This window comes from Ursus maritimus, unplaced genomic scaffold (genome assembly GCF_017311325.1).
Source record: "Ursus maritimus isolate PB19 unplaced genomic scaffold, ASM1731132v1 scaffold_2, whole genome shotgun sequence".
NCBI classification, from domain to species: domain Eukaryota; kingdom Metazoa; phylum Chordata; class Mammalia; order Carnivora; family Ursidae; genus Ursus; species Ursus maritimus.
The window spans coordinates 45,096,796-45,122,431 of record NW_024424452.1 but is presented as its reverse complement, the minus strand read 5'-3'; the positions used below and the strand labels follow the sequence as shown (position 1 = coordinate 45,122,431).

Here is a 25,636-nt window from a genome sequence, read left to right as displayed (position 1 = left end):
ACCCACAACGCTGGGATCACACCCTGAGCCGAAGGCAGACACTTAACGACTGTGCTACCCAGACGCCCCCCAACCTTCCCAAGATTTTTATCCTTGAAAAGAAACCGGTCAGTCCACGCTCCAAACACTACAGCCTTTGAAAGGTAAAGGGCGTGTTGTTTTTCTAGTATTTTATTATAAAAGTAATACGTGGTCTGTACAGAAAAATAAAGAAGATAAAAATCACCAATAATCCCATCACCCTGAAACATCACTTTTAATATGTTGGCAAATAACTGTTAGTCTGTTTCGACATTCCTGAAACATATATGCCTACTTTATTTTTCTCAGGGAACCTGTAACATAAGCATTTCCCATATTGCTACGATCTCCTAATAAAAGTGATTTTTATCTGCCGTGTGGATGTATGCCGAAGACTCCTGATGGCAAGAAGTGCTGAGCACAGAAGGAACCAGGACAGTCAGTCATCTGGGACCATATTGTCTGGGACTTTTAGGACAGTTTGCTTCAGGATTCGTGCAGATGACCCTGGAAGGGTCCTTCTCCTTTTTGGGACTGCGGCATCCTCTTGTCCTCCCTGAGGGGAACTCAGGCCAGGCGTCCTGGCCTCTCTGATTCTCTTCCCCGGGGGTCTCAGGCAAGACAATGGAGACTAAATGTGGTTCTGGTAATCGGAGGCCTCTGCCTCTGCCTCTGCCTCTTCCTCCGGGTGCAAGAGAAGCGAGTAGGTGATGCTATTCTCGGCCTAGAGAACGCAGAACGGAGCAGTCAAAAGAATGAAGACAGCAGAGGAGGAGGGGAAAGGAGGAGATGGCTGGGGTGGCTCACCTCAATTTTGGCAGCCTCTTCAGTATCCGTGACATTGGCTGTGGGCAGAAAGAACGGAGGTCAGGGGCGCCTGTGGGGCTCAGTCAGTTAAGCGTCTCTCTTCTGCTCAGGTCATGATCTCAGGGTCCTGGGATCGAGTCCTGAGTCTGCTTCTCCCCCCTCTCTGCCCCCCAACCCCACTCGTGCTCTCTCTCTCTCCCCCAAATAAATAAATAAAGTCTTAAAAAAAAAAAAAAAGAAGAAGAACAGAGATGGGACAGGGTGTGGGAGTAGAGGAGGGGCCCACCACACTGCCACGGAGGCCGCAGCACGAAACCCCCAACCAGACATGGGACAAGGACCCGTAGGCCAAGGGCGTCGTTCACAGCCCAGACTCAGCCTCCCCTCCTGGCCACGCTGGCAGAGGGAGGCCCTCATCTGTGCTGCATGCTTTTCAGAGAACTGCTGACTTTTTCTAGAAGCCAACCAGCCAGCTTTAGGGATCTGAGATATTGGGGAAGAGATGGGGGGGATGTCCAGTATCACAGGGAAGTCAAGTCCAGGTTTTTGCCAACCACGGTCTTTAGGAGAGAAGACGGGCCGTTTCAGCCGGGCCAGATGCAGCGGTCCCGGGGGGGGGGGGCACTTTGAAGACTGTGGTGCTCGGTGACATTAAAAGGGAAGAAAGCGCAACAGTGAAAGTGAGGGAGGGAAAGAGGGAAGCAAGGCCTCAAGCCAGTACTTTCCCTGGTAAATAGCTAAAACACACCAAATTCCCACATGTTTTTTGCCAATAAATGCACTTTGCCAGTGTGAAAAGTAGTCTCAGTATCTGCAAAGCAGCATTCCTCAGGCCAGGGGGTAGGGGTGAGACAATACATCTAGTGTCTCCACTCACCCCCTGCAGACAGAGAGTCTCTGTTTGCCATGCTCCAGTTTCTGGAACAAACCACCTCCTGAATTCTCCTTCTAATGCATTTCTCAGCAATGCTAGCGAATAGCTCGCTGCTGGAAACCCTCAGCCCCCGTGCTCGGCTTCGTGACATAAGTGCTTGTGAAATGTATTTGTGCCAGTGTAGACAGAGCCAAACCTCCAAGGTTTGGCTGTCCCAGTTGTGTTTGGGCTTTTTTGTAGATCTTGTTTGGCCTGGTGCGGACTCAGGCCCGCATCCCCACTCGACGTGGCCAAGAACGCAAGGGCTTTGCTCAAAGCACAGCGGGACAAGGGCCAGTTTGCTCAAGCTCTCGAATCTGTTGGTTCCGCTCTGAGTCACACTCCAGCCACCTGACGCAGAGTCCTCGAGGGCCTCTTTTCCCTCTGTTCCTGTGGTCCAGGAGCCCCTCAAGAAAGGTCCAGGTTCCTGTGCTCTGGCTTGTTACAGTCAGGACGTCACCTGGGAAACTCCGGCTCCTGCCTGGGCCTGAGGTTGAACAGTCACTGGCTCTCAGAACATCAGACCCGGAAGGGCTTTGAGGTCACGAGGCCAATCCACTCATTTCCTCAGGGAGGTGACTGCACCCCGTGGTGGGGAACGTGAAAGATTCCACCCGCTGCTCGTGACAGAGCCGGGGCCAGGCCTGTGTTTCATAAACTTACACACGCGGGCATCAGAGCCAAACTTTGCCCAGCAGCGAAGCCCACGAAGGCACCCAGTCCCCTAGAACTTTCTCCAGCCCAGATGTCCTTGTAATGCTCCACTCCTCCCCCATCACTCCCTGAAACAGACTTCCTCGACGTGTCCAGGGATTATTCCCTAGGTCTCCCTCTCTTCTCCTCTTAATCCCGTGTGTCTCAGCCTTACCACTCCTAACCTCTGTCCTGTGCCAGGTCTGCCAAACCCCACGGAAGGACCCAGATGTCTCTGATGTCCTGCTCTGAAATGTTCCCAGCATTCCTGGCTCCAAAATTCGGACACAGCCCTCCCCTCTCTATCTGTGGCAGGTGGTCCTCTTCCCCTCATCCCCAGTGAGGTCCTCTTTAGGCCCAGGAGTTAGTCTCAGAACCGACCAAGCGATTTGAGTCCCTGCCCTCCTCCCACCGCCCCCTCCCTCTGCTGTGCTCCCAGCTGAACTCACACAAGCCACTTCCTGCGGGCTCCAATCCACCTGGCAGCCCAAGCAGGGCACCTTGAGCTCCCAGACAGAGAGCTGCACTCACCTGGTTCCTCAGGGAGGGTCTCTCCCATTTCCCTGTGCTTGGGGTTTCCTAGGGGAGCTATGAGGGGCACAGAGGAGGTTAGTAGGGTTATAGGGTGGGGCCTGAGTCCCCAGGCGAGGACCAGGGGCAGGATTGGGTTAGAACCAACAGAGACCTGTCCCCGGGGAGATGCCTCCCCACTCCCGGCTCTCCTGCCTGGGGCCTGCCTGGGGCCTGCCCGGGGCCTGCCCGGCCTGTAAAAGGACCATGGAGTTAACCGTGGGGACCCCTGGGACTGTCAGAAAGGCACTTGGCTGCATCTTTCTCAGACTTGCTCTGCCTTTTTAAAAGCTCTTTTTCCTCCCTCTCAGAGGCTCTGTGCATCTCCATATTGACTTATCATCAGCGACTGCGGGCCAGGCTGTGCACTGAGGCCCAAGTGTCTTGTGAGGAGCTGTCTCTTCTCCCTCTCAGTGGCTCAGAGTCTTTTTTCCCCTTCTTTCTCTGGGTGTCTTCAGACTCTCTCCAGCAAGCTAGCTCTCCAGTGCGATGAACTGTGACAATTTGCTTATTTGATTTCTAGGGTGCCCCGCCTCCTCTCTCAGCTCCTTCAGGGTAGTACTAGGGGGGAAGGAACTGCTTTCCAAGAGTCGAGGTTCTTCAGGGCACCCGTCTGTGAACAGAGGTTTAGTGAGGTCTCCCTGCCTGGCAAACCGTGCTGGGTGTGGGGGCAAGGGGGGAAGTGACTGAGGATTTTCGGTGACTTATGGTGACTTCCCTCCGGGAGTCTGCAACACAGTTCAGTTCTCTAACTGGTCTGCATGACCCCGGCCTTACCCATGTGTCTGCCCCGCCTCGTCTCTGCTCCCTGTGCCTGGCAGTTTACCGTTCCGACGCATCACACCTCTTACGGCGCCCTCCTTGCTTCCCCCCCAGCGCCGTCCCCGCCGCAGTGCTCCTCCCTTCCGTGCCTTGGCCCCCACGCCTGCAACGGTCTTCCAGGCCTCTCTGCCTGGCTGACTGCTACCCTCCAACGTCCCCCCTCCGTCATGAGAACAGCCCCCTCTCGTGCGCTGTGATGCACTCCGCTGGGGCTGAGCCCTCGGCCTCATCCATCCTCACGCCGCCCTGCGAGGTCGTGCTATTCGCGTCCTCATTTTCCAGATGAAGAAATACGGGCACAGAGATACTGAAGAACTCACCCAAGGTCACACAGCTGGTGCGCTGTGGAGCTGAGATGTAAACCGGGGTACCCCCCCCCCACGTGTGCTTGGGTCACCACATATACCACTACCTGCTGTGAAAGCTTCTCCAACCACTCGCCCCCCACTGGGTCCCGTGGGCTCTTGTGCCCCTCCCCCCATCACAGCCTTTGTGACTCTCTCATGGCTTTCAATCCACCTAATTCTGATGATTTACTTGTCCTTCCGTGTTCCCCACCACACTGTGAGCTCCTTGAGAGCAGGGACTGGACTTTCATCATCCATAGTGCCTAGCACAGGGCCTGACCCAGAAGCAAGTTTTTTCAAGCCTTGTTGAATAAATGAATGAAGGGTGGCTCAGTCGGTTAAGCCTCTGCCTCAGGCTCAGGGGAGCCTGCCTCTGCCTGCCTCTCTCTCTCTGTCTCTCATGAATAAATAAATAAAATCTTTTAAAAATCAATAAGTGAATGAATGAATGAATGAAATATGGGGCTCTGTCTGAACACAAGGATTCTCTTAGCCCCAAGAGGAGGCTACTGGCGATGTTTGGGGTTAGGGCCTTGGCCAAGTAGGAACTGACCACAAGAGGAACCTGGAGAAGCCACAAACCTGTAGTGTGCTTTTGCCTGAGACGGAACCAGGCCACTGCAGCAGCGAGGATGACCGCTGCAGCCAAGCCGGCCACAGCAGCCACGACTGACATCACCACGGAGGAGGTGCTCCAACTGGACTCTGGGGAAGACAGACCTCAGGACAGGTAGTACTGTCCCACCTCCCACGCTGTACCCCAGTGCTTCTCCCCGGGAGCTGCTTTGTGTCTGGGTCCCTTGTCCCTGTCCCTTGTCCCTTGTCCGGGTCCTCCCGCAACCTCACCTGTGTGACTGCAGTGTGGCTGGATTTGTGCCTCCCCCCTCACAGGGGTCTCCGCCCATCCAGTAAAGGCAGACTATTGAATGTGTGAGGCCGAGGGCAGGGCCCCTGTTGGCCCTCGGGGAGAGAAGGGAGGGGGACCGGAAGCCTCCCCTAGCTAGAGGCGCTGTAACTGAATCCCACAAGGCCCTGAACTGTCCGGGACTTGCCATGCCTTGGGGAGTGAATGGGTGTAAGAAGATGTAAGAAAACCTCAGCTCTTGGGAACGGCTGGGAGCGTTCCCCCCCTGCCCCGGTGTGGGGGCTCTGCTCCATTGTTGTCCTGAGGACAGGTCCTGCGCTTCAGGGGCACACAGCCTTTTCACCTGTGACCTGGAGCGGAGTGTCCCAAGCTCTAGCCCCTCCTGCTGCCCAGGGCCAATATTTATCACGCCCCCATTCCTCCCCGCCTCGCCTCAGGGCCCAGTTGTTTGCGCTCTGGCATTTCTCAGATCTCCAAGGAGGCCCATATGACCTTAGCCATAATGGTCTCATCCCCCCCAGTCATCATCCTTCCTCCATCCTGACAGAGTTCCCACCTTGGACAGTGATGGCCACAGACCGTGAGTAACGCAGCATCTGCCCTATCATCCCCGTGCAGTGGTAGTCGCCGCTGTGACTGACGTTCGCTTCTGGGATGAAGAACGTGGAATTCAGAGATGAAAACTGCTTGGATTTTCCATCCTGGAAGAATGTGATCTTGTACAGAGGCCTGTTCTTCCAGCTGTGGCATCTCAGCACGATGGGCTCCCCCTTCTGGAACACCAGGCGCGGGGTCTGGAGCAGCAGCCAGTCTGAAAGACACAAAGGGACCCTAGGACCCAGGAGGTCTTGACTCTGAGGCCATCCTTACCGGTGGGACACGGTGTGTGGAGGGAAGAGCTTAAGTTTGGGATCCAACGGCCCTGGTCTCTAATGCTGGCTCCATCGTTTGGGAGCTCTGTAGTCTTGGGCCTCTTCTGGGCCTTGGATTCCTCCTCTGTGAAAATGGACATAACAATACCATGCGTCTACGGTGGTCCCTGGCCCATAGGAGGTGTTCAGGATATGCTTGTCTTCTCTTTCCCATCCTGGGAGAGGGTAGCTTCAGCCCTGTCGTGCCCAACAGGCTCTTGCAGGAAGGATACAAGAGAGCCCGGGGTGCAGTCTGACCTAGGAGATGACATGTGAGGGGACACAGCAGAGACATGTCTTTCGGGAGAGTAGGAAGTCATGGACATCCAGCCAGCATTAGCTTGTTTGATGGATGTTGGTAAATGTGGAGATTTACCTCATCAGGGTCTTTGTCTGAAGGTGGGTCATTAGCCTGCTGTGTACTTTTTCCCTCCCAATGTTCATCCTTCTACTGAAGAAGAAAAAATATTTAGTATTTTTGTTGTATAGGGAATAAAGCCTGAGGTATTTGTACTCCTGACCTCAGCCCACATTCTCCTTTTCCCTAAAGCTGGAGGACGGAGCAGAGCTGGAATTGGAAAGACAGGTAGGGTAGAAGACAACAGCAGAATTAGGAGGGCACCTGGGTGGCTCAGTCAGTTAAGCATCTGCCTTCAGCTCAGGTCTTGAACCCGGGGTCCTGAGATTGAGACCCTGTGGGGCTCCCTGCTCAGTGGAGAGTCTGCTTCTTCCTCTCCCTCTGCCCCCAATGCCTGGCTCATGCTCTCTCTCTCTCTCAAATAAATAAATAATATCTCCAAAAAAATGAATTAGAAGGGAGTGGGGGTTGGGGGGTATAGGGGGCGGGGTGCATGAAGCATGACAACAGCCACCCATGTGCCCAGCAAGCACTCCATGCAGCCAGCCAGGATGTGGCCAACCAAGTCTGCACTGGCTGGTGACGTGGCCACGGATGCAGGAGGAGCTGCTCGATACCAAGGGAGTGAGCGCCGTCACAGAGGAAAGTTAGCCACAGCTGCAGCGGGAAATCCAGGGGCGGAGGGGGACACCAGATCTTGCTACTTGGGTGCCACAAGCTGGAAAATCCTACCTCTCCTGCTGGGGAGGCACATCTACCTTCCACCCGTTTCCTTGCCTTACCGTCCTCTGTATTCCTCCTCTTGGAGAACTGAGACCCTGGCTGGACACTGCACGCCGGGATGAGGCTGAGCCGTCCCGGGTCCCTAGACTGCCTCTCTCGTGAGATTGGATTAGGGCAGGTGGGAATGCTGAGAATTGTAAAGCTTTGAAAACATAAAGTAGAACCCAGAGAAAATGCCAAAGTTGCCATGTAGCCCCAGCAACCAATTCCTGCACTTCTCTTCTCTGCCTAGGTAATCCCCACACAGAAGACCCACGTGGCTGGAATGGCTCTTTCTTCCCTGCAGAGTCTCGGCTGGGACCAGGTTATAACCTGGATAATGGGGAGTGTCTGCCTTTGGCTGGTCTGTGCAAGGGGCCACCTCGGCTCTCCTTGAGGACATTTATCTTGGTGGAGATCTTGAGAGCAGGGGCCAGCTTCCTGTTTGTGGCACTCATGAGATGTTCTTCAAGTAATCAAAGGGCCTTCCCATCCATCTGGGAACGAAACTCCTCTGGAATCTCCTGGAAGCCTTGTAGAGAAGTGATAAACGCCCACATCTTTACACACCCGTGGCTACGCGGGAACACACTCAAGCTCGGGGGTGGGATGCTCTCACCTCCTTGCCTTCCTGCAGGGGCAGGGACATAGATGGGAGGCCTCAGGAGCTTCCCTCCAGGCCTGTCACTTCCTGCTGCACTGAGTGGGTGGGGGCGACAGGCCAGCTGTGTGCTTTTTTTTTTTTAAGGTTTTATTTATTTGACAGAGAGACAGCCAGCGAGAGAGGGAATACAAGCAGGGGGAGTGGGAGAGGAGGAAACAGGCTCCCAGCAGAGCAGGTAGCCCATGTGGGGCTCGATCCCAGGCCCCTGGGATCACGCCCTGAGCCGAAGGCAGACGCTTAACGACTACGCCACCCAGGCGCCCCCAGCTGTGTGCTTTTGAGGAAAATTTAGGCATCCAGTGAGGGAAAGGGACTACTTGAAGAGTAATAGTGAAAACAGTCATCATAGTCACGTGGTGGCTCTTCTTTACGGAGAAACTACTTTTTACCAGAAGCTTTGTAAAATCATTCATCTGTTTAGCAAACATTTATTAAACCCTGCCTCTGTCAGGGGCTGGAAATGCAAAGATAGTTAAAACACAACTTTCAGGGGGCGCCTGGCTGGCTCAGTCAGTTTAGCGTCCAGCCCTTGGATTTGGCTCAGGCCATGACCTCAGGGTGGTGAGATTGAGCCCTGTGTCGGGCTCTGTGCTGGGTATGGAGCCTGCTTGGGATGCTCTCTCTCTCTCTCTGCCTCTGCCCCTCCCTCCCTCTCTCTCTCTCTAATTAAAAAAAAAAAAATCAACACAACTTTCAGGTCAAGTTGCATGGAGCGTAGGGGGGCAGGGAAATGCTGATTCCCACCAGGACCTGGGGAGGGAGACATTAATACCCCCACGAGCAGACAAGGAATCAAATCCAAGGGCAGACGAATCACCATATTCACATGGCTAGTGGTGTAGGCCGAAGACTCCGCTGTGGTCTATGCTTTGTGATGGCTACAGAAACGGGTTTTTATGCAGTCAGAATTTCCTTCTGCTTCTCTCATACCCTACATGCCTGTTTGAGGCCTTGTAACCTTCTTGCTCCATCAGGATTGAGGCAAGACAACCTATTCTGAGGACTCTCTTAGGACCGTCCATCGCCATCACACATACTAAGCAAAGGGGGTGGGTGAAAAGGGAAGTGAGTGGACGAAAACATCTTCCAACAACTCACAGTGCAGCTTCCCAGGAAATAGGCTACCCCCCTTCCCTAAAAACCTCTGCCATGTAAGCAGATTTCATCTTTCCTTGTCCTCCCAGACCCTCCCAGCCCTTCCTCCACTGACCGGAAGTCACGTCCAGATGCACAGGGTCACTGAGGCTGGTCTGGTCCGTCTGGCACCTGTACTCCCCACTGTCCTGTTTTCTGGCCTTAAAGCTGTAGCTGGACTTGACCAGGGTTGGGATGGAGCTCCCATTAAGGAACCACTGGGTGACGTGGTTGGCAGGGGTGTGGGCCCCCCCGCACTTCAGAGTCACGGGATCCTCCTGGAGCACATTGACCCATGGGGGCTCGAGGTCCAGCACAGCCTTCGGGAGACCTGCTGAGGGGCAGAGAGAGGAGGAAGCAGGAGGAAAGGGGGCCCCAAGAGCCTAAGCAGGCCCCGATTTTCAGACAGTGAAGCGCCTCTGGTCATCGAGAGGGGAACCCAGCCTAGAACTGTTGTGTAACTGTAGATAATTCTTCTTACTCATGTGTCCCACCACAGGGGCCCCTGGGCAGCCAGGTCTGCTCAGGGAGCTTGGCCGTTCCTCAGGAAGAGAGGGCAAGGTAAGAGAAAGGGAGCAGGGCCAAGGCAAACACTCTAGAAGTATATGTATACCTCACCAGGGGCATCTGAAACAGTTCTTCCTTCCTTTTATTCTTCCTTTCTTCCTTTCCTTCCTCCCTTCTCTCTCTCTCTCTCTCTCTCTCTCACACACACACACACACACGCACACGACACATACATACCTTTCTGGAACTCCCTTTCCTCCCCTGTAAACTGAGGCATTTTGGATACTAGTGGATAAACTCTCTCCAGAGCCAGATGAAGGCGTCTGGTGCAGGTGTCCGGCATGAGTCAGACATCAGGTTTCTGTTCTGACCTGATGTCAATCTTTGTCCCTTAGATTAGACCTATCCTCATACCCAAGTACAGAGGAGTCTCTGTGGCCTCAGAAGGATAAAGAGAGAGAAAGGCTAAAGGGCCAGTCTAGGGAGCCCTGGGGTCAGTGCCCCAGGGAGAACTGTACCCCCCACCCCACTCCTGGGAGCCCTGGGAGGCAGGGAGCTGATTGGTAAAGAGAAAGAAGTGCCCAGCAGAGTTTACTTCACCAAGCTGCAATCCATGGTATGTCCTCCTAGTTCTGTCCAGGGAAACAGGCCCTGAAGCCATCAGATACATGAAAAGTGGGGGACTTCTCAACACAGGGAGATAACCTGGGCAGATGATGGGATTTTGTGCACGGCTGAGGCTAAAATGTCTGGGCTCCTGATTTTACTGAGAGGACGAGTTGTTTTCTGTGACCATATCTGTGATGTTTCACCCTAACAGAACCAGGAGGATTAAAGCCCCTGTGCACCATGGCTGCCTATCCTCTGCTTCCCTGGGAGGAGGGGAAAGAGAAGGGGGGGGCAGGGGCAGCTTCCGGGAGCCGTTACTCCTTCCTGGCTCCACCTCGCTACTGGGTTACTGGTGCATTCAGGGCACCTCCAAGGCGGGGTGGGGTGCCGGGAGCAGAGGAAGAGGGTAGCTGGGGTGAGAGAGGATGTGGGTGGAGTACTTACCAGGTGTCCCAGCAACTGGAGCTGTAAGAGAGAAAGCGAAGATCAGCCCAGAGTTTAGATTTGATGATTCATCATTACAAGAATCACCCCCCCCAAAAAATAAAAAAATTCCCTCCATGCAAATCCCCTTAACTCCCTGGCCCTTGCCTGCCTCTGTTAAATCTATCTGTACTGTCCATCCTTTTACTTGTTCGGCTGCGTGTTACTAAAAAGACCACACAGGCAGACAGATCAGAGTCTCTATAAATTTGTGGTCACCATATTCGTAGGACACTGAGCTGCCACTCTGACACTTTTCTCTAGCAAATTTGTTCTGCTGCTCTCGGCAGTGACACTTGCCTTTTCCTCACTCCCAAAACTTTCCTGTCCTCTGCCTCCAATCCCTTCTTGCTTAAAGTGGATGCCTTCTTTCACTCTTCACACAAAACAAAAGCAGTTGAACAGGAAATCTCACACCTTCCCGCAACTCAAATGTCTAACCTATGCGTCCCCTGCCCAACTTCCCTTCTTGCTGTTCACTGGGGAAAGTCGGCCTCCTCTCCACGGTCTGTCTCTATCCTGTTCACAGTCCCTGTCACCCTCACAAGGTTTCCCTCTCTCTGTTATTCCCGTGCTCTTCCGCATCGCCAATTCCTCCTTCTCGTCCATCTTTCCCATCAGCAGAAGCATATTCCGGGATCTTTCATTAAAAAAAAAAAGTTTCTCACTTGATCCCACATATAATTCCAAAATTATTTCTCTGCTCCCTTTCATAGCCAGATTTCTCAATTTTTTTCCCACGTGGGCTGGGCTCATTTCTACTCCTTCCATTTACTGTTTCAGTCTCCACAATTTGGACTCTGTCTTTGCCAGTTCACTACAACTTTTCTCTCTCATTCTTCCCAGGTAAGTGTACATCCTCACCACCTCCCCAGTTACACGTACCTGAAAACGAAGTCCCCTTTAGTCCCCTCTCTCTCCCAGGCCCCCTCCCCCTTCACCTCAGTGAATCTTGTTGATTCTGCTTCCGACTCAGGCCTCAAGTCCATCCACTTCGCTCTTTGCTCGTGGCCTCCATGCTAGTTTAAGTCACCACCGGCTTTCTCTGCCTCCTAACTCCTCTCCTCATTCCTTGTTCCCCACAATCCACTTTCCACAGAAAAGCTACAGTTATTTTTAAAATATCAGGTCCAATACTATCACTCCCCTGCTTAGAAGCCTTCAAGGGCCTTTCTTTTGCTCTTGAAATAAAAGTACATCTTTACGAGGCCACACAGGACAGGACAAGAGCCTTGCTCACCTCTCCCACCTCATCTCAAGCCCTTCTTCTCCTATTCATTGAGCACCCATAACACTAGCCCTCTTCAAATTCTTCACACTTGGGGCTTTTGTGTATGCAGATCCCTCTTCTAGAACTGTTTCCTTTATCTCTTCAAATGGCTAGATCTCTGCCAGCTCAAAGTCCCAGCCCAAGTGTCACCTCCTCAGAAAAGGCTTTCTGTATCATCCTGCTTATCACCCTGTCTTCTTCCCCACAAAGACTATTCTAATCACAGTATCCTGTTTACATCTTCACGGCCCTTTCCAATTTATATTTATGCCTGAGTGTCTGTTTATTTGTTGCTTATATCTCCCAGGAGAATGGAAGCTCAAAGAGGACAGTAGCCATATCAATTCTATTTGCCAGTGCTCTGGAAATCACCTCCTGAATGAGCCTAGGTGGGAGATAAGAGGGGCCACGGTTGTATTGACAATAGGAAGTGAAGAAAACACGCACATGAGAGAAATTTTTTTTTCTAAGATTTTATTTATTTGAGAGAGAGAGTGAGAGAGAGAGAACTCAAGCTGGGTGGGAGGGAGAGGGAGAGGGAGAAGCAGACTCCCCGCTGAGCAAGGAACCTGACACAGGGCTTCATCCCGGGACTCCAGGATCAAGACCTGAGCTGAAGGCAGACTCGTCACTAACTGAGCCACCCAGGCGCCCCCACATGAGAGAAATTTAAGAGGCAAAACTGGGGAAGCTGGCACTTGATGAGAGTGGGGGTAATGTAATTGGATGGCCAGGGGAAAAGTTACTCGTGCTCACACAAATATAAAAGGAAGAGGAGTACATTTGTAAGGAGAAGATGATAAGTTGAGTTCAATATGTTTTGTTTCTGAGCAGGCATATCAATGTGGAGGTGTCCAACCAGCGGTGGAAACACTAACTGTAGTTGACATAAGCAAGAAAGCCAGGTTTGGAAGTTGTTGACATAGAAGTGATAGCTGAAAACCAGCGTGTGTTGGATTGGCAAGAGGGACAGTGCAGTAGGGGAGCAAGTAAAGAAGTAGAACGTAAGAGGAGGGGAAGAGGAGAAACAAGAAAGAGATGAGAAGAGTAGAGAGAAGTCATCAGTCATTTATTCATTCCATGCTCAACAAATGGTCATGAATACAGACTCAATAGGGTCATTGTAAGTGAGACAAAGACCTTATGCTTTAGGTCAGGAAGGCTGTCTGTCTTGTTCATTGGTAAACCTCCAAGTCCTAGAACAGGGCCTGTTCATGCATTTACTTAATGTTTAAAACAAGGCAGTTTGTGGAATCTGTAGAGAGCAGGAAATGCAGTGTCCACATTGCCTGGCTGTAGAGGAAGATCCACTTGGGGCAAGAGAAATGTGGTTAAGAGGGTAGAATGGGAGCCTTAGTTAGCAGGCAACGGAGCAGCCCTGGAGGCATTTCGGAAGTAGTGACTCGGCTGCACTTGAAGATGTCATGGCCTCAGTGTGCAGCACAGATTCAGAGGAGAGAGACAGGAGCAGTCGAGATGGGGTCAGAGGCTGTTGTCAAAGCTGGGATATTGAGGGCAGAAGACCTAAATATGGTGGTCTAAATAAGAACAGGAAAAATGGAGCAAATCCTTGGTGACTTAGCAAAAAGGCAAATGGAAGAAAATATCAAGCCTTGCCCAGGAGTCTTGCCCAGCCTGCTTCACCCTCCTCATTTTCCTGAATGCTTCCCATGCTACCCCTCGGCCTTGCCAAAGCTCAGGCCAACCTGGGGAAGCAGCAGCTGAGTTAAGGAAGTTCACCTGGCTCTGTCCCTCATGAGGACACCGACTCACCCAGGAACAGCAGAGCCGTCCACAGCAGCATGTCACCCAAAGGATGGCAGGGCATGCAGTCAGCCCAGTCACGAAGAGCAGCAGGGATGGGGAGGGACGAGGGGATCCGCGTCAGTTGCTGGCTCACGTTGGCTCCAGCAGCCCTGATGTGGCAGGCAGAGGCTTCTCTTGAGACTTGACAGATTCCACCCCAGAGGACAAATTCTGAAGTCCAAAAGAGGAAGTGAAAAGAAATGTTGTTTTATCATAGGCTCCTCCCCTTCCACCCTCTTTCCTCTCAACTGTTCCCTCCCAGAAGATTCAGAGCTTCCCAGAAGGGGTCTGGCTCAGCCCAATTCCAAATTCACAGAAATTTTAGAAACTGGGAAACAACTTCTTCCTCTTCTTTTGGGACACAGCTAGGCTCAACCTCTGGGAGTACGAGGGGACTGGTCACCCAAATTCAGCTCAGACCCTCCTATCGGTTCCTATCTCTTTAGAAAAGCCAATGGAGCAGAATGTGCTGCCAGTCTTCTCTGACTTCTAGCTTCATTTGGAGGCCCGGATGCTCCTGAAACTGATGATGGTGGGCTTGAGGCCACCCACCATTATTTGATTTTCTTTGTTATCATAATCTCTGACTTACTCCTGGATTGTGGAGCAAGAACAAGGACGTGTGTCAGGGTGGCAATAGGACGATTATACCCATCCTCTTATTCCCCTCTGGCATTCGTTCATTTTTTTTAAAGATGTTATTTATTTATTTGACAGAGAGAGTCAGTGAGAGAAGGAACACAAGCAGGGGGAGTGGAAGAGGGACAAGCAGGCTTCCAGCTTAGCAGGGAGCCGGATGCGGAGCTCGATCCAGGGCCCTGGGATCATGACCTGATCCCAAGGCAGATGCTTAATGATTGAGCCACACAGGTGCCCACCCCCCCCTTTTAAGGTTTATTTCTTTATTTGAGAGAGAGAGCACGTGCTCATGCAGGGGGAGGGGAAGGGCAGAGGGAGAGGGAGAAAAGACAACTCCCCACTGAGTGCAAAGCCAGACATGGAGCTTCATCTCATGACTCTGAGATCATGACCTGAGCCTAAATCAAGAGTTGGACACCCAACTGACTGAGCCACCCGGGCACCCCTCACATTCACTCTTTTGCTTGTTCCTTCAACAGATATCTTTTGAACACCAACTTGTGCCTAGTAGCATTACTGTTTTCACTATGGCATGGTGAAGGAGCATGGGCCTTGGAGCTATATAAGTCTAGTTTTGAATGCCAGCTAGCTTCTTACAACCTCAGATTGCTTGTCTGTAAAAATTAAGGTAATCATGCCTACCCTGCAAGCAGGATTTCTCGGCCTCAGTACTTTTGACATCTTGGGCCAGTTTTCATTGCGAGGAGCTATCCTGTACATTGGTGAATGATCAGAAGCCTCTCAGGCCCCACCCACTAGATGCCAGTGGCACCCCTGGTTGTGAAAATAAAATGTCTCTAGACGTTGACAAATGTTCTCTCAAAGGCAAACTTGCCCCTGATTGAGAATCACTGCACTCAAGATTTTTGGAAAAGAAAAGAAAATTCGAGTACTAGCAAAGTACCTGGTGCATCATGCGTATCCAATGAAGGCTAGTTTCCTTTTCCTGCTTTCTGTCATCGTCGTCATCACCGTTTGTTCACCCTCAACATCCCCAGAATATAAAATGCTCTTCTTGGGGCTCCTTCCTGGGGCTCTTTCCCAAATGCCTCACAGGAAGCAAGCTGTAAGACTCAAGGAGATAACACTGTAAAATCTCTTCTCGTACCCGTCATCTTCAGAAACCTCAAATGCCTCAGCCCATCAGCCGCAGGCTTTTACTACTGGCCCCATTCAATGCCCCTACCCCAATCTACCTCTAGCCCTTATCTGACTTTTAGGTGAACTCTTAGGATCATGACCTGGGCTGAAGGCAGTCACTTAACCAATTGAGCCACCCAGGCACCCTTGAAAGGGTTTTTTAAGTAGTTCTATGGTCAGAAGTTGACTACACTGGAAGCTGATATTCAGAGCCCAGTAGAAACTTTTTTAAGGCTTTCTCTCCTAAGCTAAATGAAACCATATACTAAGAGGAGAAGAAAAACATGCCAAAGACAAAAAGCTATACATTTAGAACAGAGATTCTTTTGACTTCTAAATTAGTTGAAGATCTTTTCCCTGATATAAAGAAGCAAATTGAAGAAAATGTAGTCGGCTGAGTGGGTCAGCCCTTCAACATCATTCAGGCTGCAACCTAATTTTTTGAGGAATTAAAAACAGCTGTTTTTGTCTTATTAGCTGACTCTTTACAAGAACAGAAATGCAGCTCTACAAGCAATTCAAAGCCCACCTATCCTTTTTGCCAATTCCAAAACCACCTGTATTCATTTCAAAAGGCTTGTGGTATTGTCAAATGCTGAATTTAGGGAATGGAAGTCCTTCTTGGAAGAACTTGCACTCTTCCCCTGTGCTTTCGAGATATAAACATACTACCCACTCTTCTCTAGGAACTCCTATCCTGGCTATCTCTTTGAAATGCAAACGTTAGGTAGGTAATTCATTTTTTGTTTTTTTTGTGGGTTTTTGTTGTTATTGTTGTTTAGTTTCAGAGGTATTTAGTGATTCATCAGTTGCATATGACATCCATTGATCTTTACATCAAGTGCCCTCCTTAATGCCCATCACCCAATTATTCCTCCCCCTCCCCCCCCTCCAGCAACCCTCAGTTTGTCTCCTTGAGTTCAGCGTCTCTTGTGGTTTGCCTTCCTCTCAATTTTCATGTTATTTTATTTTTCCTTCCTTTCCCCTATGTTCATCCGTTTTGTTTCTTAAATTCCACATATGAGTGAAGTCATATGATAATTGTCTTTCTCTGATTGACTTATTTCACTTAGCATCATACCCTCTGGTTCCATCCACGTCATTGCAACTGGCAAGATCTCATTCTTTTTGATGGCTGAGTGATATTGGGTATATATATGCACGACATCTTCTTTATCCATTCATCTATCAATGGACATCTGGGCTCTTTCCATAGTTAGGCTATTATGGACATTGCTGCTATCAACATTGGGGTGCAGGTGCCCCTTCTGGTCACTATATTTGTACCCTTCGGATAAATACCTAGTCATAGGGTAGCTGGGTCATAGGGTAGCTCTGTTTTTAAGTTTTTGAGGAACCTCCATACTGTTTTCCAGAGTGGCTGCACCAGCTTGCATTTAGGAATGTAATTTTTATCAGGAAAAAAAAAAAAAAAGAGGAAAGGCTGTTTGGAAACAAAGCAAATGAAAAATCTTTAAAGTTTTCACCAATATTAATAAAAAGTTTAAACTATCTGAGCAGTTAACCTTAACTTATTCCATCTACCACAAAAACAATTTGGATCCAAGTGTCTTTTAAATTCCACATATGAGTAAAATCACATGATAATTTCTGCTTTATCATAGCTGCCTCATGGCTAAAATTTCAAAACAATCAGAGATGAAATCTCTGATTGCATCTATCTGTAAGTCTAAACGTGTGCATGTTATAAACGTGTGATTTTGTCCTACCTCCATATGGTATTGCCAAAATCAATTTGTGTAGAGACCTCTATTTAATTGGTTTAAAGAAACTTAAGCATCTGTATAAGTCAAATATGGTCTCAGAAATATAGAAATTAACCCAAATGTATTTCAAGTTCACATGATTTAGGATAATCTTTGGTAAATAAAATCTAGTTTTTATTTATTGATTTAATTAAAATGAGGATGTCTTTAGAGTTAGCAGCATTAAATATAATACTTCTATTCTACCGAGGTTTACTGAAAGTCACAGAAGCTCATTTTATCTCATCTGTCATCTTATAGAATTTGTCAGCAGGAAAGATAAGTTCAGACGATGGTTAGTTGTTTAATGTCCCATGAATTTTTCATGAGTAATCTCAACATAATTATTAAGAACAAGTACATATGGGCGCCTGGGTAGCGCAGTCATTAAGCATCTGCCTTCAGCTCAGGGCGTGATCCTGGCGTTCCTGGATCGAGTCCCACATCGGGCTTCTCCGCTGGGAGCCTGCTTCTTCCTCTCCCACTCCCTTGCTGTGTTCCCTCTCTCACTGGCTGTCTCTCTCTGTCACATAAATAAATAAAATCTTTAAAAAAAAAAAAAAGAACAAGTATATTAAATAGCTGTAAGTAAAATAAAAGTTTATAAATGAACTTTTCAACCATAATTATGCTTTATGGTACATCTACTTAAAAAATAGTTTCTAGGACACCCGGGTGTCTCAGTCAGTTAAGTGTCAAATGTTGATTTCAGCTCAGGTCATGATCTCAGGGTCATGATCTCAGGGCCATGAGATTGAGCCCCTTGTTGAGCCCCTCATCAGGCTCTGTGTTCAGTGTTGACTCTGCTTGTCCCTCTCCCTCCCACCACTTGCACTCACTCACTCTCTCTTTCTCTCAAATAAATAAATAAAATCTTAAAAAAATAGTTTCCGGAATCTTTTTGGTAACTTGAAATTTAATGTTATACTAAGATATGTCAAATGATGGGTATTTCTTGACTATCTAGATCATTTCCAAATAAAATAGAATACTGAAATATTAATTACAGCACATAGGTTTATCCACTTTTGGCTTCCTTTTACAGAGTAAGTAAAGATGTCTGGGTGCCATATTGAAAACATTTACTGTGAGAAAGAATACATCACTAGAAACTATGAAATGTATTTGTAAATTTGCTAATTCACACAATGTTAGTCTAACAATCCCCAATTGTTTCTTCTTAGTTTTCACTAAAAGTTAAGGATTCTGGGGTTACACATTCTAATATATGTAATAATACTACTAGAAATAATAAGGGAAACATCTCCATGCAAGGAACGTAGGATGCCTTTTTGGTAAGAAGTATGAGATATGGAGGGGCGCCTGGGTGGCGCAGTTGTTAAGCGTCTGCCTTCGGATCAGGGTGTGATCCTGGCATTCTGGGATCGAGCCCCACATCAGGCTCCTCCTCTGGAAGCCTGCTTCTTCCTCTCCCACTACCCCTGCTTGTGTTCCCTCTCTCGTTGGCTGTCTTTCTCTGTCAAATTAATAAATAAAATCTTAAAAAAAAAAAGAAGTATGAGATATGGAGATATACTTTTGTTAAGGGAAAAAGAGAGTAATTTTGTCCTAAAGTAAAATAATTGTTCCAGAATGAGAAAGAGGAAAAAAAAAATCAGACAAAATTTAAATGGATACAAAAAGTTATAGAATGCTTGTGGAAAAGAAATCTAGGGAAGTTATTTATTTTATTTTATTTTATTATTTTATTTTAGATTTCATTTATTTATTTGACAGAGAGAGAGACAGCCAGCGAGAGAGGAAACACAAATAGGGGGAGTGGGAGAGGAGGAAGCAGGCTCCCAGCAGGAGCCTGATGCAGGGCTCGATCCCAGGACACTGGGATCACGCCCTGAGCCAAAGGCAGACACTTAAGGACTGAGCCACCCAGGCACCCCGGGAAAGTAATTTTAGATGTGGTCAAGCTGGCTAAGATTGGAATGTGTCTATTTAAGATTTGTTTGTTTGTTTTTAAGAATTTTAATTTAAAAAATACACTGTTGCCAAATTAGAATTTGGTTTTCTCTTTGTAGCTGGCTCTGAAGGTCCCAAACAGACCAGGTCCCGCCACTCACCACTGAAAAAAATCCAAAGACAGAGAGATAAGTGGAGGTTAAACAAGAAAGGAATTTATTTTACCAAGGCCACCCACCAGGAAGACAATAGAGGAATGTCTCAAAGACGGTCTCCAAAGTTCTGAAAATACTTCCAGATTTAGATAAGAAAAATGTGAGACAAAGTTCAGTGAGTACATGTAAGTGGGCAGTAAAGGTCATGTTGATCATTATCTTGGGGTCAATCATGGCCAGGGTCTTGTTGGCTCAGAGTAGTCCTCATTGCTTGAGGGGTAGTTTAGGTTCCCATTAAGGGATGCTTTGTCCACAGAGTCTTTTGCCTGAGTTGATTTAAGCTGAAAGAAGAATTTAATCAATTAGAAAGTTTGAGGTCCAATATCCCTGATGAACATGGATGCAAAAATTCTCACCAAGATTCTAGCCAATAGGATCCAACAGTACATTAAAAGGATTATTCACCATGACCAAGTGGGATTTATTCCTGGGCTGCAAGGGTGGTTCAACATCTGCAAATCAATGTGATATGTTACATTAATAAAAGAAAGGACAGGGGTGCCTGGGTGGTGCAGTCGTTAAGTGTCTGCCTTCGACTCAGGGCGTGATCCCGGCGTTCTGGGATCGAGCCCCGCATCAGGCTCCTCCGCTGGGAGCCTGCTTCTTCCTCTTCCACTACCCCTGCTTGTGTTCCCTCTCTCGCTGGCTGCCTCTCTCTCTGTCAAATAAATAAAATCTTTAAAAAAAAAAAAAGAAAGAAAGGGCAAGAACCATATGATCCTCTTAACAGATGCAGAAAAAGCACTTGACAAAGCACACCATCCTTTCTTTTTTTGTTTAAGATTTTATTTATGTATGTGACAGAGAGAGAGGCAGCGAGAGAGGGAACACAAGCAGGGGGAGTGGGAGAGGGAGAAGCAGGCCTCCCACCGACCTGACACAGGGCTCTATCCCAGAACGCTGGGATCATGACCTGAGCCGAAGGCAGACACTTAACGACTGAGCCACCCAGGCGCCCCACACCACCCTTCCTTGATTAAAATTCTTCACAATGTAGGGATAGAGGGAACATCCCCCAATATTGTATAAGCCACATCCAAAAAGCCCCCAGCGAATATCATTCTCAATGGGGAAAACTGAGAGCTTTTCCCCTAAGGCCAGGAACACAGCAGGGATGTCCACTCTCACCACTGTTATTCAACATAGTACTAGAAGTCCTAGCCTCAGCAATCAGACAACAAAAAGAAATAAAAGGCATCTGAATTGGCAAAGAAGTCAAACTCTCACTCTGTGCAGGTGACATGATACTCTATGTGGAAAACCCAAAAGACTCCACCCCAAAATTGCTAGAACTCATACAGGAATTTAGCAAAGTGGCAGGATATAAAATCAATGCGCAGAAATCAGTTGCATTTCTATACACTAACAATGAGACAGAAGAGAAGGAAATTAAGGAGTCGATCCCCTTTACAATTGCACCAAAAACCATAAGATACCTAGGGATAGACCTAACCAAAGAGGCAAAGGATCTGTACTCTGAAAACTATACAACGATCATGAAAGAAATTGTGGAAGACACAGAGAAATGGAAAAATATTCCATGCTCATGGGTTGGATGAACACATATTGTTAAATGTCTATGCTACCTAGAGCAATCTATACATTCAATGCAATCCCTCTCAAAATACCATCAACCTTTTTCATAGAGCTAGAACAAATAATCCTAAAGTTTGTATGGAACCAGAAAAGCCCCCGAATAGCCAAAGTCATGTTGAAAAAGAAAACCAAAGCTCATGGCATCACAATTCCAGGCTTCAAGATGTATTACAAAGCTGTAGTCATCAAGACAGTATGGTCCTGGCACAAAAACAGACACATAGATCAATGGAACAGAATAGAGAACCCAGAAATGGACCCTCAACTCGATGGTCAACTAATCTTCAACAAAGCAGGAAAGAATATCCAATGGAAAAAAGACAGTCTCCTCAACAAATGGTGTTGGGAAAATTGGACAGTCACATGCAGAAGAATGAAACTGGGCCATTTTCTTACATCATACACAGAAATAGACTCGAACTGGATGAAAGACCTACATGTAAGACAGGAATCCATCAAAATTCTAGAGGAGAACACAGGCAGCAACCTCTTTGACCTCGGCCACAGCAACTTCTTGCTAGACCCATCTCCAAAGGCAAGGGAAACAAAGGCAAAAATGAGCTACTAGGACTTCATCAAGACAAAACGCTGTTGCACAGCAAAGGAAACAGTCGACAAAACCAAGAGACAACCGACAGAACGGGAGAAGATATTTGCAAATGTCTTATCAGATAAAGGGCTAGTATCCAAAATCTATAAAGAACTTATCAAACTCAACACCCAAAGAACAAATAATCCAATGAAGAAATGGGCAGAAGGCATAAACAGACATTTCTCCAAAGAAGACATACGAATGGCCAACAGACCCATGAAAAAATGCTCAACATCACTCAGCATCAGGGAAATATAAATCAAAACCACAATGAGATACCACCTCACACCAGTCAGAATGGCTAAAATTAGCAAGTCAGGAAATGACAGATGTCGGCGAGGGTGCAGAGAAAGGGGAACACTCTCATACTGTTGGTGGGAATGCAAGCTGGTGCAGTCATTCTGGAAAACAACATGGAAGTTCCTCAAAAAGTTGAAAATAGAGCAACCCTACGACCCTACTACTAGGTATTTACCTCAAAGATACACATGTAGTGATCTGAGGTGGCACGTGCACCCCAAGGTTTATAGCAGCAATGTCCACAATAGCCAAACTATGGAAAGAGCCCAAATGTCCTTCGACAGATGACTGGATAAAGAAGATGTGGTATATAGTACTCAGCCATCAGAAAGGATGAATACTTACCATTTATATTGAAGTGGATGGAACTGGAGGGGATTATACTGAGTGAAATAAATCAATCAGAGAAAGACAATTATCTAATGATTTCGCTTATATGTGGAATTTAAGAAACAAAACAGAGGATCATAGGGGAAGGGAGGGAAAAATAAAACAAGACAAAATCAGAGAAGGAGATAAACCATAAGACGCTTAATCACGGGAAACAAACTGAGGGTTGCTGGAGAGGAGGGGGATGGGGTAACTGGGTGAGGGACATTAAGGAGGGCATGTGATGTAATGAGCACTGGGTATTGTAGAAGACTGATGAATCACTAAACTCTACCTCTGAAACTAATAACACACTATATGTTAATTAATGGAATTTAAATTTAAAAAAAGGAAAGTTTGAGGTCAAAATGGAGGTGGTTGAAGGCCTCTTTCAGAAGGACAAAGTTTTCTTGGACTATTGGTCTGCTCTTTTTTTTAATTGAAGTATAGTTGACACACAATTTTGTATTCGTTTCAGGTATATGACATAGTGATCTGTACAATTCTACGCTACACTCCCCACAAATGTAAGTATCATCAGTCACTATACAACACTATCACAATACCATTGACTCTAGTCCCTGTGCTGTACCTTTCATCCCCATAACTTATTCATTCCATGGCTGGAAGCCTGTACCTCTCCCTTCCTTTCCCCCATTTTGCCTGACCCCACCACCCCCTCCTCTATGGCAACCACCAGTTTGTTCTCTGTATTTATGGGTCTGTTTCTGCTGTTTGTTCATTTGTTCTGTTTTTTCGATTCTACATATAATTGACATCATATGATATTTTTGTTTGACTTATTTCACTTTGCATGCCCTCTAGGTCCCTCCATATTGGTCTGTTCTTGATAAGAGATTGTGAAAGTTTCTCTTTTTTTAACCTTCTGGGTAATCTACCTGGAAAACAAAGATTTTGTGTCTTACCAAATAATTTCCCATGCTTCATGTTGTCTTTCTCCGGTCTTTGATTACTTAAGAAAACCCAGTCTTCTCAATATTAAAAGAGCTAAGTTTTGCTCACAACTATGTGACCTTCCATATTTGATTTAAGATCTTCTATTGTCACTTTAAATAATTATGCATTATTTCATAATGATCTGTGATTTTATTTAGTCAAATGTTCCAATCTTTTGCCATTTTGACAACTTCCCTAAATCAAATTCTAAATAAAGTCTTTTTTATTTCAGAGTACTTTGAGATTTCCTAAAGGGTCCCTAGAAACCTCAAAGGATTTATCACCCCGTGAAGGAGAGATATTAAACGAATTAGGTGTATTTGGTATGTTAAATTATGTGGGAAGCACTGTAAAATAAAAAGTGATGATACGCCTTCTTAGGTTTTATGTGTGTGGATACATGTTACTGATTTAGGATTCCGGAAATTGTTTAAAAGTTCTAGAAATTTGTCAATACTCTCATTGTCCAATTATTTTTTTTTTAAGATTTTATTTATTTATTTGACAGAGAGAGAGAGACAGCCAGCGAGAGAGGGAACGCAAGCAGGGGGAGTGGGAGAGGAAGAAGCAGGCCCCCAGCGGAGGAGCCTGATGCGGGGCTCGATCCCAGAATGCCGGGATCACGCCCTGAGCCGAAGGCAGACGCTTAACGACTGCACTACCCAGGCGCCCCTTATTGTCCAATTATTACCCTAAATTATTTTGCCACAGAAATAACTACATTTTCTTATCGAATGAACTCTCATCAGATCTTTACCCGTGGGCATTTAAACATTTCTTGTCATTTACTGGCTATTATAGTTTTAGTCTGATGCTTTTGTTACTGAGCCACTAATATTGTCACATGGTCCCAGGGTCACAGCCACTAACAACTGAGGAAATGAATGGGTAAGCCCGGGTGCACCACCCTGGCCAACTGCTCCAACCAAGGAAATCCTGAGGCCACTAAAATCAAAATCATAGCTCCTGGCTGGGTTTGCCAACACTGTTGCCAAACAAAGCCTAATAAACTTACCACAGGAGAAGCCAATAACTCAAAAAGATGAAGTTTTGGAAAAAAGAAAGGGAGAAACTTGTTTTGGGTGCTGCCAGCCAGGGGAGGTGGCCAGCTTAAGCCTTCACAACTGACTGCTTAGCCCACAATATGGACACCCAGAGCTTTCTAAGGAGAGGTTGGGGTTGGGAGGTGGAATGTGCAAGAGAGCCGGCTGAGGGCACATGATCATGGGCGGGGGTCGGTATGTGTTCAGCCCATGATCATGCGTAGCAAAGGGGATGTGTGGTCTCCCAAGCATTCTGTTGCTATTAGGGCTTTTCTGGCCTGGCAGTTGGGATGTTCTCAGTCATTCCAAAACATCTTAAATCTTCATCTTTGCCTCAAGGAAGTGAAATACGAACTAAGCACAATGGGTTTTAGTTAGAGCATAAGTTAAGTGGTTTGTTTATTTCTTGTTTTAACTGTTGGCATTTGCCGTTGAGCAAGAGGGCTCCCTAACACTTTAGCAAAAGTGAGACTCATAGAAAGAACCCTGCTAAGAATTCTGGACCACGGACACTGCTGCCAAATTACAAAGTGTTGAAATTTGAGTGTATATTTCACAACTGAGGAAGGCTGCACCTGACATCTGGCCCTGTACAAGTGCCAGAGACTTCAAAGTCAAGCTCATTAGAACGAGAAGATGCTGACATCACGCTTCTACCCAAGACATTGGCATAAGAATCCTGGTCCCTTCCCCTCTCATCATGAACTCCATTCACCCTTTCGTACCTGCTTTGCCTTTCTTCTTCCTCCTTCTGCCACTTGGAAACATAATGCTATCACCTGTATTTCTGGAGCTCTTGCAAAGGGGGAAACCTATTTGATTATTTGGTTTACCACCAAAGAGTATACTTGGTCCCTGATGCTGGTGATGCCTGTTACAAACTTCTCCCTGATTTCCAGTGCTTCAGTTGAATGGACCAAATGAAGCCCCTTCTCTACATGTCAAACTCCCTAAAATAAAGGACATCAAACTTGTTCCTTCGTTGTCATTTAACAAAACAAAAACATAGAGCAATATATCATTAACACATTAAAAAAACCAAAATTAGTAGTTATTACGTAAGCGTATGAATGCTTACTACAGAGGGGGCATTTTATATATATTATCTCTAATACCACAATCTCAGAAGGTAAACTATATCCATCCTCATTTGCACATGAAGAAACAGTTAAAAGATAAACTGAGGCATATTAAAAAATGTTTCAGAGTTTATCGGAGCAAAAATGAATTTCACTTGGGAATCTGGGAGTGGTTAGGAGCGGTCCACCGACAGATTAGGGAAAGGCTTTTATAGAGGAAAGGTGGACGCAAAGCAATCACTCTGTTGGCTACAGCTTAAGCGTTCGCATTATTTGCAAAAGCCTAATTGGCTGTTTGTGATTTGTTGTGAAGGTGAGCAGAATACGCCATCCCAAAATATGCCTCTTTGGCATAAGGATTATGTTGAGCTTGTTTTAAGTTAACAGTAGACAAAAGAGAAGTTTTGAAAACCAAGTGGGAGTTACCCTTCTGTAAGGGATATTTACATTTATAAGGAAATCTCCATTTTGTAAGGGGTCTCCC

The 25,636-nt window shown here is 47.2% G+C and overlaps 1 protein-coding gene across 1 annotated transcript; it reads right to left on the bottom strand.

Moving 5' to 3' along the window:
* Window positions 1-155: 155 nt before the first annotated feature.
* On the bottom strand, window positions 156-13,735 carry FCGR2B (Fc fragment of IgG receptor IIb; the record flags this gene model as incomplete). The annotated part of the gene is made up of 8 exons (XM_008685726.2): window positions 156-745; window positions 829-866; window positions 2,966-3,022; window positions 4,756-4,878; window positions 5,595-5,849; window positions 8,944-9,201; window positions 10,428-10,448; window positions 13,510-13,735. Coding segments are annotated over 8 exons (1,071 nt in total), but the record flags the coding sequence as incomplete, so codon positions are not given.
* Between the last annotated feature and the right edge of the window lie 11,901 nt (window positions 13,736-25,636).